This window comes from Phyllobates terribilis, unplaced genomic scaffold (genome assembly GCF_046119375.1).
Source record: "Phyllobates terribilis strain yellow unplaced genomic scaffold, ASM4611937v1 Scaffold_9__5_contigs__length_417890890, whole genome shotgun sequence".
In the NCBI taxonomy this organism is placed as follows: domain Eukaryota; kingdom Metazoa; phylum Chordata; class Amphibia; order Anura; family Dendrobatidae; genus Phyllobates; species Phyllobates terribilis.
The window spans coordinates 258893034-258911274 of NW_027362769.1; the positions used below are offsets into that span (position 1 = coordinate 258893034).

At 43.5% G+C, this 18241-nt stretch overlaps 1 protein-coding gene across 2 annotated transcripts in view; it reads left to right on the top strand.

The window, feature by feature from the left end:
* Positions 1 to 16617, top strand: part of GSG1L (GSG1 like) — a 350921-nt gene extending 334304 nt beyond the window's left edge. For both annotated transcript variants that reach the window (XM_073647801.1, XM_073647800.1), the window contains one exon: positions 15998 to 16617. In XM_073647801.1, the coding sequence (XP_073503902.1) occupies positions 15998 to 16298 (301 nt within the window). In that variant the 3' untranslated portion in view covers positions 16299 to 16617. The remainder of the gene's footprint in view (positions 1 to 15997) is intronic.
* Positions 16618 to 18241: the final 1624 nt, after the last annotated feature.

The window sequence follows — 18241 nt, forward strand, 5'->3', positions numbered from 1 at the left end:
AGTATTGCCCTGACGAAGCTTGATGCGAAACACACATTGTGTGCGTTTCTTTTAGGTGAGCTATATCTACCACTGTGTCTGTTCTTTATACTGTTCATGATATTTCCCTAGCACTGTTCACTTTAATATATTTCTTCATGAATTTTACATCTTTGACACATACATTTCTGAGTATCCATCTTTAATGCAGAGTGTCAAAATTAGATATATATTAAACAAATTGCATGTATGGGAGGTTTTCTGCTCATCTAGTTGATAGATTGCTTTGCGGTTAGTAATGTATGACTTTTTTAAAACATTTTTTTTACCATTCATTAATAATGGGTATCTTTTATTCATAGTTCTTGAGTTCTGAACACTTTTTGTATAGGATTTTATAGTAGTAAGTGGAGTTGGGAGACGATCAGCTAATGCTCTGCCATAGTGTAATTTGTGCAAGATAATTTCCAACTCCTCCAGAAGCTTTCTTCTATTCCCGACATCCTCCAGGTGGTTCTGGGAGAGATGGCACAAATTACTGCAGCACATTACAACATGGATAGCTGGATACCTTTCTCTGAGTTTTAGTAATTTATGGGATGTAGAGAAGTAGTAAAAGCATTATTGTTTCTCCAGCTTTCATGTAATGTAGTGTAATCCCATTCTCCAGATATGTGATACTCTTCTCCAATTGCTCATACTTCTTCATATCCTACAGACAGTAGAAAAAAAAATTGATAGAAGGGAATAATATATAGAGAAAGTAAAACTGTGTTTAATTACACATAAGCAGGGCCGGTTCCAGGTTTTCGTAGGCCCCGGGCAAAAGAGTCTCAGTGGGCCCCTTTAACACATACCACGATTCATGATGCAAATATAAGGTAGAGGAATATATGTATAGTACAGTGCAAAAGATTTCACTTGTTACATTACATGAGTGATATCTATTGTAAATTCTACAATAGCGCAGAAACCAGCGAATCCTCGCAGCGCACAGTGCAGACCAGACAGTATAGTCCTCCATACAGAATAATGGTCCCCACATAGTCCTCCATACAGTATTATGGGCACCACATAGTCCTCCATACAGTATAATGGCCCCACGTAGTCCTCCATAAAGTATTATGACCACCACATAGTCCTCCATACAGTATTATGGACACTGCATAGTCTTCCATACAGTATTATGGGTAACATATAGTCCTCCATACAGTATTATCAACATCACATAGTCCTCCATACAGTATAATAAGTACAACATAGTTCTCCATTCAGTATAATGGACCCCGTATATTGCTCCATACAGAATAATGAGCCCCATATATTGCTCCATAGAGAATAATGAGCCCCACATATTGCTCCATACAGTATAATGGGTCCCATATAATGCTCCATGCAGAATGGGCACCAAATAATGATCCATATAGAATAATGGGCCCATATATTGCTCCATACAGAGTAATGAGCCCCATATATTGCTCCATACAGTATAATGGGTCCCATATAATGCTCCATATAATGCTCCATACAGAATAATGGACCCTATATAATGCTCCATACAGAATAATGGACCCCCTTAAATGCTCCATACAGAATAATGGACCCCATATAATGTTCCATACAGAATAATGGCCCCATATAATTCTCCACACAGAATGGGCACCATATAATGCTCCATACAGAATAATGGGCCGCATATAATACTCTACACAGAATGGGCACCATATAATGCTTCACACAGAATAATGGGCCCCATATAATGCTCTATACTGAATGGCCACCATATATTGCTCCATCCACAATGGGCCCCATGTAATGCTCCATATAGAATGGGCCCCATATAATGCTCCATAGAGAATGGGCCCCATATAATGCTCCATAGAGAATAGGCCCCATATATAGCTTCATACAGTATGGGCCCCATATATTGCTCCATACATTTAAAAAAAATCAAATACTCACCTCTCCTCGCTGGCGGTAGGTCAGGACTCCTCAGCTTCTCCCGGCTCTCTGCACTGTCAGAGCAGAGGGCGCGCTGTAATGATGTCATCGCGCCCTCTGCTGTGACGCTTCACAGTGTCAAAAGACACGGAAGACGCCGGAGCTGCAGTGGAATAGGGAGAGGTAAGTACAGCAAGTGCCGGGACCCTGAGCAAAGCGCTGGCACAGGGCTCCCCCGACTCACTGGCCCTAATAGCGTGCCAAGGTCCCCGCCGGCGAATGGGCTTCCTCACTTGCTCTGGGCCCCGGCACTTATCTGGGTGTGCTGGGTGCTGACCCTGGCCTTGCACATAGGGCTGGTCTGCTGTCTATAACCATAGATACACATAAGTTGGCATTGGTGCTGTATACAATATAATGGTTGGATCCAGTAGGGTAGCTCCCGGGAAGGGGGAGCAGAGGGTGCAGTCATGCTGGGCCCCGTGTTCAGAGGAGCCCAGGACAGCACTACAGATAAGCCCCACTGTAGAGCAGGAAGCCATGATCTTCCTGCACTATCGCTCTCCGATCCGCAGACCACAGGTCGTTTTAAGCTTGCGGTCTACAGAAACACCGAGGCACCGGTGCTCTCTCAGGACTTCAGAGTCCCCGTGCTGTGACATCATCGCTCTGGGACTCTGACATCCTGTGCGTGCGCTGGCAAGATGACAGTGCGTTGGTCTCCCCGGGCCTCGCCTGTGAAGTCATCAGGATCCTGGGTTAGATGAGTATATGACGTATTTTTATTTTAATTAAAACTTGTGAGGGCATCATAAACAATGGGGGACCCTGAAACAGCATGGAGTGCCTCATACATTATTGACACTACTGGGGTTCGCATACATTATATGGACTACTGGGGCCCTCATACATTATAGCGACTACTGGAGCCCTCATACATTATAGGGACCACTGGGGCCTCATACATTATAGGGATTACTGTGGGGCCATTATAAAGTGTAGGGGCCATTATACAGTTTGGGGGTTAATGTAGGGCCCATTATACAGAATGGGAGCTAATGTGGGGGGCATTATACAGCGTGGGAAGCTAATGTGGGGGCCGTTTTACAGTTTGGGAGCTAATACTGGGGCAAATATATAGTTTGGAGGCTTACTGTGGAGGCCACTATACAATGTGGGAGCTAATGCAGGGGCCATTATATAGTTTAAGGGCTAGTGTGGGGACTGCTGTGGAAGCCATTATACAGTGTGTGGGCCATTATACAGTGTTGGTTCTACTGTGGGGGCCATTATACAATGTACAGGCTTCTGTGGGGGCCATTATACTGTGCTTTGGGAGCAGTGGGGACATCATACTGTGCATAGCGGAACTGTGGGCCCACCATTCTGTGTATAGGGGAGCTGTGGGGACATCATACTCTGTATTAAGAAGCTGTGGGCCCACCATACTGTGCATAGAGGGGCTGTACATTGGGGGACTCAGTGGACATTATTAAATGTTAAGTGGGCACTTAAAAAGCATTGTTGTAAGAGGAATTAGGGTATTGTGGCTGTCAAAGAGGCAAAATGTGGACACTGTTTTCTAGGGCATTAATATTTTCTAGGGGACAATTTTACCATCTAGAGGGCAGAAATGAGGCATTATTACTATGTAAGGGGCACAGTTGTGGGCATTATTATGTGGGATAAAGAGGAGCACTGTTATTGTGCCAAACAGCAGGTGCAGTAATATTCCCATATTAGGAGGATTAGGAGTTTGTGCAAATTCAGGATAGATTGGGACAGTGCAGGAAATGTGAGAAGTCAAATGTGACTTTGTTGTAATCTCTGCAGATGAGTTGGGGCTGGAGAAGTTACCATGTTGGTCTGGGCCAGATGGAAAAGACATGAAAAATGAATGACTATGTCAGAAAGAGCATCAGCTATGATGCTAAGTCACTATGTATAATTGTACTATGATCACTTGTATGTTCTACAGTACTGATGTCTACCACTATATGTCACTATGTTCAAATCCCACCAAAGACAACATCTGTAAGGAGTTTGTATGTTCTCCCCGTGTTTGCGTGGGTTTCCTCCGGGTTCTCCGGTTTCCTCCCACATTCCAAAGACATACTGATAGGAAATTTAGATTGTGAGCCCCAATGGGGACAGTGTCCATAATGTCTGTAAAGTGCTGTGGAATTAATGGCGCTATATAAGTGAGTAAAATAAATAAATAAAAATAAATATGGCAGTAATATCAGTCCACCACCATAGTTGTAATCAGGGTTACCGGTTAAGAGCCCACTCAGATGTTTCACCTCCCCCTGAGCTGAACCCCTAACTACGCCTCTGGTTGGATCATTAAAAAATTATTGTAAAGGTGCACTATATTATTTGTTATTTTGTGCTGTTTAAAGCCATTGAATAAGTCAACTAAGAGTTACAAGACATGATTAGCTGTTACTGTTGGTGGCTGCATTGTAAAGTTATTGCATTTCATTATATTTGTATAGTTCTTTATATATGATAGTTAGTCCATTTCCTTATATGGAGGATTACATCTCAGCTGGATTGGCACTCAGGGTGCTGCTGGTTATTGTTGACAAGTGGTAGAGAAAGTGACAGATAATTGTAAATTGAAAGAAGATTCAAAGAAACAAATGACAAGATCTTTGCTTCTTCCAACCGAAAAAGCAGTATTGTAGAGTACATAAGAGCGTTGTTCTTGGATGAAAATGATCATCAGAAGCGACATTCCAGAAAGGGAATTGCACCAGACATTTGGCTCATCACAGCTGTATGCGGCACACCTGTGGTGACAAGGAATACACAAAATTGGCAATTGTTTGGTATGCCTGATAAAGAAACCTGATCGGTTTGAAAAAGCTTACAATATTTTAATTTAATTAAAAATAGATATATATACTTTGCAGCCCTCTGGTTAATCTTGCTGCCAGCGCTACCTCTATTCTTGTTTATTTTTTTCCTGCACTTCTCAGTAAATTGACCCTTGGTTGGTTCTACAGTCATGGCCAAAAGTTTTGAGAATGACACCAAAATTATATTTTCACATGATCTGCTGGCCTCTGGTTTTTGTTAGTGCTTGTCTGATGTTTATATCACATGCAGAAATATAATTGGAATCATATTATGAGTACCAATAGGTTATATTGACAGTTAGAATGAGTTAATGCAGCAAGTCAATATTTGCAGTGTCGCCCCTTCTTCTTCAAGACCTCTGTAATTCTCCCTGGCATGCTCTCAATCAACTTTTGGACCAAATCCTGACTGATAGCAGTCCATTCTTGCATAATCAATGCTTGCATTTTGCCAGAATTTGTTGGTTTTTGTTTGTCCACCCGTCTCTTGATGATTGACCACAAGTTCTCAATGGGATTAAGATCTGGGGAGTTTCCAGGCCATGGACCCAAAATCTCTATGTTTTGTTCCATGAGCCATTTAGTTATCACCTTTGCTTTATGGCAAGGTGCTCCATCATGCTGGAAAAGGCATTGTTGGGCGCCAAACTGCTCTTGGACGGTTGGGAGAAGTTGCTCTTGGAGGACATTCTGGTACCATTCTTTATTCATGACTGTGTTTTTAGGCAAGACTGTGAGTGAGCCGATTCCCTTGGCTGAGAAGCAACCCCACACATGAATGGTTTCAGGATGCTTTACAGTTGGCATGAGACAAGACTGGTGGTAGCGCTCACCTCTTCTTCTCCGAATAAGCTGTTTTCCAGATGTCCCAAACAATCGAAAAGGGGATTCATCAGAGAAAATGACTTTGCCCCAGTCCTCAGCATTCCACTCCCTGTACCTTTTGCAGAATATCAGTCGGTCCCTGATGTTTTTTCTGGAGAGAAGTGGCTTCTTTGCTGCCCTCCTTGAAACCAGCCCTTGCTCAAAGAGTCTCCACCTCACAGTGCGTGCAGAAGCACTCACACCAGCCTGCTGCCATTCCTGAGCAAGCTCGGCACTGCTGGTAGTCCGATCCCGCAGCTGAAACAGTTTTAAGATACGGTCCTGGCGCTTGCTGGTCTTTCTTGGGCGCCCTGGAGCCTTTTTGACAACAATGGAAGCTCTCTCCTTGAAGCCCTTGATGATGCGATAGATTGTTGACTGAGGTGCAATCTTTGTAGCTGTGATATTCTTCCCTGTTAGGCCATTTTTGTGCAGTGCAATGATGGCTGCATGTGTTTCTTTAGAGATAACCATGGTTAACTGAAGAGAAACAATGATACCAAGAACCAGCCTCCTTTTAAAGTGTCCAGTGATGTCATTCTTACTTAATCATGACTGATTGATCGCCAGCCCTGTCCTCATCAACACCCACACCTGTGTTAATGGATCAATCACTAAAACGATGTTAGCTGCTCCTTTTAAGGCAGGACTGCAATGATGTTGAAATGTGTTTTGGGAGTTAAAGTTCATTTTCTGGGCAAATATTGACTTTGCAAGTACAGTAATTGCTGTTAAGCTGATCACTCTTTGACATTCAGGAGTATATGCAAATTGCCATTAGAAAAAATGAAGCAGTAAACTTTGGAAAAATTACTATTTGTCTCATTCTCAATACTTTTGGCCATGACTGTATAGGTGGAGCAGCAGCCGTCCAGATGCGATTATCCACCTTTATGTTGTGTATCAGTGTTCTGCCTGATCTCACAACAACTAGACAGGGTGAGCATTACTCTGCACATCACCTCCATCTTGTTCTTAGGTTTTATACCATGGAGTGCTCACTTTTAGATTAGTCCTTCTGAGGATTAGATTAGTCCTTCTGAGGACTAATCTATCTGCAGAGATGTCAGGCAGACAGTGTATATAGGCAGGCAGGCAGTGTGTATAACAGACTGCAGTGCATATAGCACAAGAGGCTCCATTTCAGTTCTGCCTTCTGCTGCTGTTAGACATTTCTAGACAAAGGTCCAGGTCTCAGGGGCCAGGAATAACTTTTTTTGGATCTTAAGCCTCATTATTTGCTTAAAAAGCAATCCAGAGAACACAGTTTTTCTGCGCCATTTGCTTGTTGGCACTGCAGAATACTGCCAGGTCCTTTCTATATTACAGCGCTAAAAATCCAGCTATTTAAAACTGTGGTTTGTCCGTCACATGGATCGCATATAATTGCGCTGAAAATACTGCCATTTTTGGCCTCCATTCAAATTTTTTTTCAGTGTGTCAGCAAAGTTTTTGGCACCAGTTTCCTGTTCAAAATAGTTACCTACAGGCCAGGTATTTAAAACTGTGGTTTGCCCGTCACACAGATCACATATACGTTTTCTGAAAATTCTGCCATTTCTGGCCTCCATTCTAATTTTTTTTCAGTGTGTCAGCAAAGTTTTCAACACCGGTTTGCTGTTCAAAATAGTTACCTACAGGCCAGGCATTTAAAACTGTGGTTTCTCCATCACACGGATTATATATAACTTCGCTCCAAATTCAGCCATTTGTAGTGAGCGTGGAAGATATTGTCCTCCATTTAAAATGGGCAAGGTGCATGGCAAGGGACGGGAAACTTGACGTGATGGTGATGGTGCATGCAGAGGCCGAGGCCGTGGGCAAGCTGAAATTGTGCCACAACAAACACCCACATCTTGTCGCTCGGTTTTCCTGTTGCAATTCCTAGCGGACCACAGCACACCACTATTGAACCCAGAGCAGTGTCAAAAGGTTGTTGGTTGGATAGCGGATAATGCTTCCAGTCACTTAGCCACCACCACCACCCTGTCTTCCACGCGGTCAAGTCTCAGTAGCCGAGACTCCTTCGTCCCACCATGCCGAGTGCCCGGAGACAACTGATCCCACACTTGGACACTCTGAAGAGCTGTTCACTTTTCCATTTATAGATTCGAGACTCTCGCCCGGTCCATTGGAAGCGGGGCAAAAGCAGATCGCATGTAGCGATGCCCAAATATTTGAGCAGCCACGGTCACACGAAGGCAATGGTGGGAAAGTGTCACAAGAGGTGGACGATGATGAGACACAATTGCCAGAAAGTCAGGAGGAGGACCAGGGTGCGGAAGTGGAAGATGAGGTGATGGATGATATAGTAACTAACCCAATCTGGCAGGAGGGCATGCAGAGTGAGGAGAGCAGCACACTGGGGGAGGGAGGCAGAGCACCCCAACATGTAGGAAGAAGCAGTGTGGTGGCCGCAGACAGAAGGGAGGCAACCGTTCTCCGTAACACCAACACGAAGGGAGTTGCCACAACTGTTAGGTCTTCCCGAGTCTGGTTGGTTTTTAAAGACTCTGCCGATAACCCCAAAAAGGCCATTGCACCACCTGCCAGGCCAGCATCAGCAGGGGTGGCAAAACTAGCAGCCTGACCACCACCAGCATGATCAGGCACATGGCAGCAAAGCACCCGACTTTGTGGGCTGAACCCCAGGGTCCAGGAACAGTGTCTGCGGGTGACACCATTGCTTCTTCCGCTGTTGTGCATGCAAGCCAATCCCCTGTCCATGGTGCATGCGAAAATGCCTCCTGCCCTGCACCTGTCATTGCACACTCTCCAGTAGCAGCATCAGGAAACACATCCACGTCCTTGTCCCAGCACAGCGCTCTGTTGTCCATACCCCAGTCCTTGGAACGCAAGTGCAAATAAGCAGCCAACGCCCTACAGGCCACACTACTAAATTCCCACATTCACACACTGCTTGCATTCGAAATGTTGCCTTTTAGGCTCGTGGAGACGGAAGCATTCCGCAACCTGACGGCGGCGGCCGTCCCTTGGTACTCGGTCCCCAGCCGCAACTATTTCTCCCGGTGTGCCGTCCCCGCATTACACAAGCACGTGTCCCAAAACCTTAACCGTGCCCTCAACAATGCAGTTACCAGGAAAGTCCACCTAATCACGGACACGTGGACAAGTGCTTGTGGGCAGGGACGGTACATCTCGCTGATGGCACACTGGGTTAACATAGTGTAAGCCGGGACCCAGTCAGACCTTGGGACGGAACACGTGTGTGACAATGACCGGAACCTGGTGGCGGCTCTGAGGCGAGCTCACACACGTACCATGCCTGGCCCATGTGCTTAACCTCATGGTTCAGCGGTTTCTCAAATCCTACCCAGAGCTGCTGGTTCAGCTTGTTAAAGTACGCTGTCTGTGTGCCCATTTTAGAAAGTCACCTACAGCTTCCGCCGCCCTTGCCGTGTTTCAGCAGTGTTTGCAGCTTCCGGCAATGAGGAAGAGGAGGAGGAAGAACAGGAGCTAGTTTCATGCACTATAGACGGTACTACCTGCTCAACTGTCATACTGTCTGTTCAGCGTGGATGGCCAGATGACAGAGAGGAGGATGAGGAGAGCATGGTCAGTCATCCTCTTGGTGAGGACGCGGAAGTCTTGCCTGTTAGCAGTCTGGCACGCATGGCTGAGCTTATGTTACGCTGCCTTTCCCATGACCCTCACGTTCTCAAAATTTTGGGTGACAGTCATTACTGGTTGGTGACACTTCTACACCCACACTACAAGGAGAACGTTATATCTCTTATTCCTGAGGCGGACAGGTCTACAAAAATGGGGCAGTACCAGAAGGCCCTTGTTGCGGAACTATTAAAAAAATTCCCATCTGAAAACGCAGAGGTCACAGTTCGTTGGACAACCAAGAAGTACAGGCAAGAAAGACACAACTTCAATCCAGCAGAGGCAGGGGAACACTGTCAAAGTTCTGGGAGAGTTTTCTCCGCCTCTCCCAGGCCCTGAGGCGCGGGGTACTCTCACAAGGAGTGCAAAGTTTGGGAAGATGCTGAGGGAGTACCTTGCCGACCGTACCAACGTCCTCCGTGATTCCTCTGTGCCTTATTATTATTGGGTATCCAAGCTGGATACCTGGAATGAACTGGCTCTCTACACCTTGGAGGTCATGGCCTGCCCTGCCGCCAGCATTTTATCAGAGCGGGTTTTTAGTGCCGCTGGTGGAATTATAACTGATAAGCACATCCGCCTGTCAACTGAAAATGCTGACAGGCTGACTCTTATATAAATGAACAAGGGCTGAATTGAGCCAGACTCCTCAACACCACCGAATGATAGCAGCATAACATAAACTCAAATCCAGTGTCTTTTTTTGGGAGGTGCATTCCCATGCACCTCTTCACACCCACACATTGGTATACGCTTCCTGATTTTGGCTATTTGCTCTTGTCCTCCTCCTTCTCCTCATCCTCATCCTCCACCACCATATCACCAGGGTGACCGTGGTCCGTGATGCAACACCCACATAATTTTTTTAAAGGGTATTTATGATGCCCGTAAAAAAACAAACATTATACAGTATGTTCATGTATACCCCCCAGGGGTAAATGTTTGTCAGCCCATACACTTAGTGCATGGGCATTACAAGTATAGGAGACTCGCTCCTTTCTAATGGGAACATTTTTTATGAGGCCCTCCTCCACGTCTCTTCCAAGGGGCATTGGAGTGCCTCCCAATTTTTGGCAGCCCTTGCATTCACTGCATAGGCAAACACAATGGGAGATCCACTTCCTAATAATGGGAACATTTTTTTTCAGGAGGCCCTCATCTACGTCTATTCCAAGGGGCATTGGAGTGCCTCCAATTTATTGGCAACCCTTGCATTCACTGCATAGGCAAACACAATGGGAGACCCACTTCCTAATAATGGGAACATTGTTTTCAGGAGGCCCTCTGACCTTCACGTCTCTTCCAAGGGGCATTGGAGTGCCTCCAAATTTTTGGCAACCCTTGCATTCACTGCATAGGCAAACACAATGGGAGACCTACTTCCTAATAATGGGAACATTGTTTTCAGGAGGCCCTCCTCTAAGTCTCTTCAAAGGGGTATTGGGGTGCGTCCAAATTTTCAAAGTGGTATTGGGGTGCGTCCAAATTTTGGGCAGCCCTGCCACTCACTGCATACGCAATAAAAGTATCGGAGACCCACTCTTTAGTAATGGGAACAATAAAACATAGCCGGCTGATGGCTCTCTAAGAATAGTGAGGTCCGACTGCTGGCCCTTTAAGAATAGTAAAGGCTGCCTGATGGCCCTATAAAAATAGGCTTTGTGACTTTCAGAGTCACTCCTTCATAAATGAAACACGATGTGTCTGATGATATCTCACACACCACATGGCCAGATAAGGTTGTAAAATGTTAAAATTACATTTCCTGGTGAATGCATTTGTCACGGTTGAAAGCAATGCAAAAGTGCAAAAACGCATCAAAAATGTGAACATAGCCCAAGGTGTGGAGGAGTATTTTTGTTTTTGGTTATTTATTTTGCTTTATATACAATTCATTACCCTGGAAATGATGTTCCTTAACATATTTCCCAGGAAAATCCATTGTGGTTTCGTTTTTGTATGTTTTATTGTGGGTCCGTAAAAGTGGCGTAATACCTCTGACAACGTTGTTGACAGAAGTGACTTGGGAGTCAGAAATGCTTCCAGCGGTCTTCCCCATGCTGTTCCCATCGATTTGGGCAATTTTTAGGCCCTCTGCAGACCGCCGGGGGGAGCCGCCTGAAAAATGCTCAAGTTTCCTATAGACTTACATTGGGTTCGTTGCTCGGGTCGATCACCCGAGTATTCCAATGTGCTCGACCCGAGCATCGAGCACCCGAGCATTTTAGTGCTCGCCCATCACTAGTTGACAGACACCAAATTGAAATTCGGGAAGTTATCTGAAAGAACTGTATTTACAGCCATTTCTCAAGATCCCAGTTCTCAGGGTAAGCAGCGGTACTACCTTGGAACCTCCAGCAACAACAAGTTATCACTTACCTGAGGGATACGTGAATAATTGCAAGGTCGGGACATAGGCCAATGTACATGTGCACCGCCACTTGTTTGCTTCATAGAGGAATATAGGTGACTACACACAATTCTGGAATTTAGTCTCGTGATCAACCTTACTTATCCTTGGGGCAAAACATGTGGTGGCTTGGAGTTTCAGGGGGGCATCGTGTGCAACAAAGATAAAACAAAGAGGATTCATGAACTTATTGTTTGGCGGGTATATTATGATGTATTAATTAGTAGGGCTTGTTTAGGAACTACAGTAAGGAAATTGACATATTATCCTGCTCCCCCTTGAAGACACCAATGTTATTGTTATAATGTAAAGTGTATGGTCATGCATTATTGTGATAACATGTTTAATGTGAATTGCAATGGTGATGTATTGTAATGTATTGCACTGTACTGTGAGGAAGCTGTGTTATGCCCAGCAACAGACTGTGAGCAGGGACAGTTAGCGTTAATGCTTGAGATTAGCCCATAGTGGGAGGGGAAAAGTGCAAGGCACAGTGTCTGTCGCATGAGACAAAGGCACAGGAGCGCCAGTTCACAGCCTGCTTAAAACGACATCATGAATAAAACCCTGGAAGGGTCGAAACGTTAAATTACTAATGTCACATATTCCTGCACCTTTTTATGTCTGTGCTAACGTCTGTTTTTCTATACATGAAATAAATTTTTGCATACCGAAAGGAGTGTGCGGTGAATTACTGCCCAAAATGAGTGCATGTCAATCTTCCTTTCTCCTGTTAGAATAGCAGACAGGGCCTAGCTTGCAGCTAGAGCAGTCATTTGGTCTGAGTGCTCAGTAAGGCCGCATGTAGTGGGTGTTCTGTGGCAAGAGAAAAAGGAGACAGGGACAGATATAGTGTGATCCTGAGGAACAGACCGAGACAGAGAGATTATTACAGAGAAGCAGAGAAAAGGACAGTGCCAACTCAGAGGACTGACCAGAGAGCAGAGTGACCAAGTGAGAAAGGTCTGGAGAAGGTATGCCTAGCAACACATCCCAGAATAGCTTACAGTTCTGAAAAGTAACGGGCCAGGACGGAATAGAGCATGAGTCGAAGTGGCTGCTCTGGGCATGAGTTCCCTGAACATGAGAGAGCTTGAAGCGGAGTCCGGCCATATTGGTAAACCCTCTCCTCCATGAGGAGAATCAGAAGCGGAAATTACTTTCATAGACTGTACTGTGGTGCTAAGCTGGGTGGTGGTGAAGAAAATGAGACCAGTGGAGGCAGGAATGTGTGAGGCCAAAGAAGTAACGAGATGGTGCATTGAAATGCTCTGTATTAATGAAGAATCGTGAGAGAAGTTGAGTACCCACCATCCATAGATACCACGCAATGGCTGTTTAGTAAATCATTGCATGTTAAGAACTGGTGGTCTCCTTTCATGAACTGGTTAACATATGGTCCTTGCAAGCCAGCAATCATCGGTTACATGCCGAGTGCACGGGCGTAGCACCCTCACAGCACAAGTCTACACACCCAGCAAGGAACCTTCATGTATCATGCTGGGGCATAAGAGAGGAGTACATCACCCATAATAATGTAGGGAATACATTTCTAGGGCTCTGTTAGGGTTTTAATCAGGCTACCCAATTTATCCATATTATCCCCAAGTTACCTACCCCAAGCTCAATATATTTTTTTCGTTACATACAGTACAGACCAAAAGTTTGGACACACCTTCTCATTTAAAGAATTTTCTGTATTTTCTTGACTATGAAAATTGTACATTCACACTGAAGGCATCAAAACTATGAATTAACCCATGTGGAATTATATACTTAACAAAAAAGTGTGAAACAACTGAAAATATGTCTTATATTCTAGGTTCTTCAAAGTAGCCACCTTTTGCTTTGATGACTGCTTTGCACACTCTTGGCATTCTCTTGATTAGCTTCAAGAGGTAGTCACCGGAAATGGTCTTCCAACAATCTTGAAGGAGTTCCCAGAGATGCTTAGCACTTGTTTGCCCTTTTGCCTTCACTCTGCGGTCCAGCTCACCCCAAACCATCTCGATTGGGTTCAGGTCTGGTGACTGTGGAGGCCAGGTCATCTGGCGTAGCACCCCATCACTCTCCGTCTTGGTCAAATAGCCCTTACACAGCCTGGAGGTGTGTTTGGGGTCATTGTCCTGTTGAAAAATAAATGATGGTCCAACTAAACGCAAACCAGATTGAATAGCATGCCGCTGCAAGATGCTGTGGTAGCCATGCTGGTTCAGTATGCCTTCAATTTTTAATAAATCCCCAACAGTGTCACCAGCAAAGCACCCCCACACCATCACACCTCCTCCTCCATGCTTCACGGGGGGAACCAGGCATGTAGAGTCCATCCGTTCACCTTTTCTGCGTCACACAAAGACACGGTGGTTGGAACCAAAGATCTCAAATTTGGACTCCTCAGACCAAAGCACAGATTTCCACTGGTCTAATGTCCATTCCTTGTGTTCTTTAGCCCAAACAAGTCTCTTCTGCTTGTTGCCTGTCCTTAGCAGTGGTTTCCTAGCAGCTATTTTACCATGAAGGCCTGCTGCACAAAGTCTCCTCTTAACAGTTGTTGTAGAGATGTGTCTGCTTCTAGAACTCTGTGTGGCATTGACCTGGTCTCTAACCTGAGCTGCTGTTAACCTGCGATTTCTGAAGCTGGTGACTCGGATAAACTTATCCTCAGAAGCAGAGGTGACTCTTGGTCTTCCTTTCCTGGGGCGGTCCTCATGTGAGCCAGTTTCTTTGTAGCGCTTGATGGTTTTTGCAACTGCACTTGGGGACACTTTCAAAGTTTTCCCAATTTTTCGGACTGACTGACCTTCATTTCTTAAAGTAATGATGGCCACTCGTTTTTCTTTACTTAGCTGCTTTTTTCTTGCCATAATACAAATTCTAACAGTCTATTCAGTAGGACTATCAGCTGTGTATCCACCAAACTTCTGCACAACACAACTGATGGTCCCAGCCCCATTTATAAGGCAAGAAATCCCACTTATTAAACCTGACAGGGCACACCTGTGAAGTGAAAACCATTTCCAGTGACTACCTCTTGAAGCTCATCAAGAGAATGCCAAGAGTGTGCAAAGCAGTCATCAAAGCAAAAGGTGGCTACTGTGAAGAACCTAGAATATAAGACATATTTTCAGTTGCTTCACACTTTTTTGTTAACTATATAATTCCACATGTGTTAATTCATAGTTTTGATGCCTTCAGTGTGAATGTACAATTTTTATAGTCATGAAAATACAGAAAAATATTTAAATGAGAAGGTGTGTCCAAACTTTTGGTCTATACTGTATTTGTGCTGCTTCTCTTTCGGGTATGTTTTTAAATAATTGAATAAAATGTATAACTTTTAATATAAGGTTTTTTTTTTAGCCTAACCCTAACCCTAAGATACAATATAATTATACACCCTATAATATCAATTCTCATTGTTTCTCTGTAAGCCAAGGTCTGGATATACCTTTTAAGCAATGAATTGCATGATATCTAAAAATTTTCTTGCAAAATGTATTTTCTCATTGATGCAGAAAGTGATTAGAAAACCAGAGAGTCAGGACGAGGACATAGGAGTTGAACAGTATTTTTGAAAAAATATATTTTATAATAATTCCTGATGTTGGGCAATCTTTGGAAAATTCTGGACATCCTCTTTAACTAGCACCTAGCCACTGTTTGCACTTGATTACCTTGTTGAATGGACCGATGTGGGCTACTTAGCTCCATGTGCCACTAATCTTGAAAAAATAAAATCATAGCATGCCCTATCACATTTTGTATTGGTAGGGAAAAAAACAATGGATGAACGTACTGCAGTACAAGATGTGGACCTGTAGAAATATTTGCTCCCTTATCAGGTGGAGTCAGATACTCCTGATTTATGGAAAGGTGCCCATCTGTTCGTGAATCAGGAGCATCTGACGAATGGCATATGCCTCCATGTGTCACGCCAGAAATCTTACTCCAGTCAGGGACTGGTGTGAGATTTCTGGCGTATAGAATGCCACACTTCGTCATGAATTTGACAAGCTGTGGTGTTACGCACCCGCTGCTCCCATTTTTACGGAGCTTGGAAAAACGTATGAAACTGCAAAAAGTAGCAACATTTTACCGCAACTCAAAGTTGTCACTTTTTTGGTGTAACAGCTTTGATGATTCGGGGCCTAAGTGTGCAGCAGTGACAATGGTCTGCACTTGGTCTCTTTGTCCTCAAATGACAAGGAATGGAACTTGCTATTAATAACGTTTTACATAATTGTCTGTATTATGAATATTGCTCACAGATACAGCTTTGTACACTCACTGTGCTTTTTGTGTTTTCCAGCCTTGCTTGGTGTTCCTTTACATGTTGCATGGCAGCCTCTGTCACAACCCTAAATTCATATACAAAAACCGTCATCGAGTTTGGACACAAGCATAAGATTTTTGAGCAAGCTCTACAAGAAGAACAGTCATTCACAGATCACAATGCCCTTAAATACGTGAAGGAGCGACCTGTCCAATCTATTTCTAGCTCCCTGGAAATAACAGATGATACAAACAGAAATATCAGGAAGTCTGTGCTATCTTCAGCAGCAGTTGACCTTGGAGAAATACGGGAATCATTGGGAGAAGAACAATGTTAATATGTGTCTATCTACAACTTATAGTAATGCATTTATTTCTCTAAGTGTTTATTGGTTAACGACAAAAATCTACAATCCTATAATGGACAATTTCTTATTTTTATTTTTTTTGGAGACCAATTTAGCTGAAAAAACTGCGTACATGAAGAAAATATCATTGCTCGATTATAGTCTGAATCTCCACTGCTGTTCTATCAAAGTATTCAAGATAATGTAAGAAGGGGCATAAATAACATCCCCAAGTGCCAGTGCTGTTTTGTGACATCACATATTGTTTTGCACAAATGCTCTCTAATAAATTTAGCTTTGCTACAGTCTATCTCATACGTTTCCTATTGAAAGATAACATTGCTTTTAGAATTTTCTTATGGCTAATCTCCTTTTATAATTCTTATTGCACTGTTTGAAGACTTATTTAAGACCCCCTTCTGGTATGTGCAGATGGCAACTGTGTGCTAGTAAAAAGGCCCCTATACACATTAGAATAAAGTCATCGGACTCCCTCTAAATTTAGGAAATCACCTCTGTATGGGACCTTCCAATTTTTTTCCTAATATTATCTGTTGAAAGGATAATTGGCTGACTGCGCTCACTGCGTTCATTTTTTGTGCTGGCTGACTATATTCACTGTATTCACTTTTTGTGCTTGCTGACTATATTCACTGCATTCACTTTTTGTGCTGGCTGACTGCGTTCATTGCATTCACTTTTTGTGCTGGTCGACTGCATTCACTTTTCGTGCTGGCTGACAGTGTTCATTCAATTTCAAAGATGGCACCTGCCGTTTGTACTGGGTCCACCCCCTCTGTTAAGCGCTGGTTGCATCCACTCAGATTCCAAGATAGCACCAACTCCATTTTCTGGCTTCTCCCCCCTCTCTTAAGAACCCACTTTGTCGACATAGAACGCAGCCATTACACAGTGGAGGGAGTGGCGCCAACACAGGGGGTGGGTGCCATCTTAGATTTTGAGCTTCGGCGCACACCTCTACACTACTCAGACCAGGTCTCCGTACGGGAAAAGTGGTGAGCCAATCTTTGATTCCTGACCTCGCGGGCCACATAAAATCATGTGTCAGGCCGAATTCAGCACATGGGCTTTAAGTTTGACACCTCTAACTGTTAAGATACCACTCTCTGTAGTAGGTATATATGTTATTGTGCGTGTTAATCTTGCTAGTAGGCTGTTTTAATACTTTCCTTTCCAGACCGCTTAACTTAGAAGGAACACCGGTGCAGAGGGACCCCAGGCCTGGTGAGCAGGATGGCTCCAAATTTGCAGCATTTTCTCTGCATATCAGTGGAGATACTGAGCAAGAACAATGGCAGCCTTCCCTTCTGAATAGTGAGGTAACTGTATAAGCACTGAGGTTTAGCAAGAGATGGGTAGGACTAATTTTTGCAGCTTAGAGCAGTTATCCAGGACTTGCTTTTTTTTAACTATGGGCCTAAAATCTAACAGACAGGTAATTGTTAACTGAATTGCATAACCCTAACCTAAGAAGGCAATACCAAAAATGACCACAAAGAATAACAAATTTACCACAAAGTATATCAATAGGCAATGTAGTACAAAATACTTCAGTAATAAAAAAATTAAATAATTAAACCAATTATATCATTAATTATGTTTTTATTATTGCAGAGAAACGATTAAAAACATACAACAAAGACATGTTAAGAATGGAAGTAGGCAAGAGGAGCAAAAAGTCGACAAAAACAATACATTACCGACATCAGATGAAATATAATGATGAAACAACAATGAAAAAATTATTAGATTAAAAAAGACCACATCGAGTAAAAAAGTGCAAAGATATTAAATATAATCTAGATTTGTATAAATATATCTCTTATAAATAAATCATATTAATAAATTTATTAGGAATGACAAAAAAATATACACACATATATATATATATATATATATATGTATAACAGTGA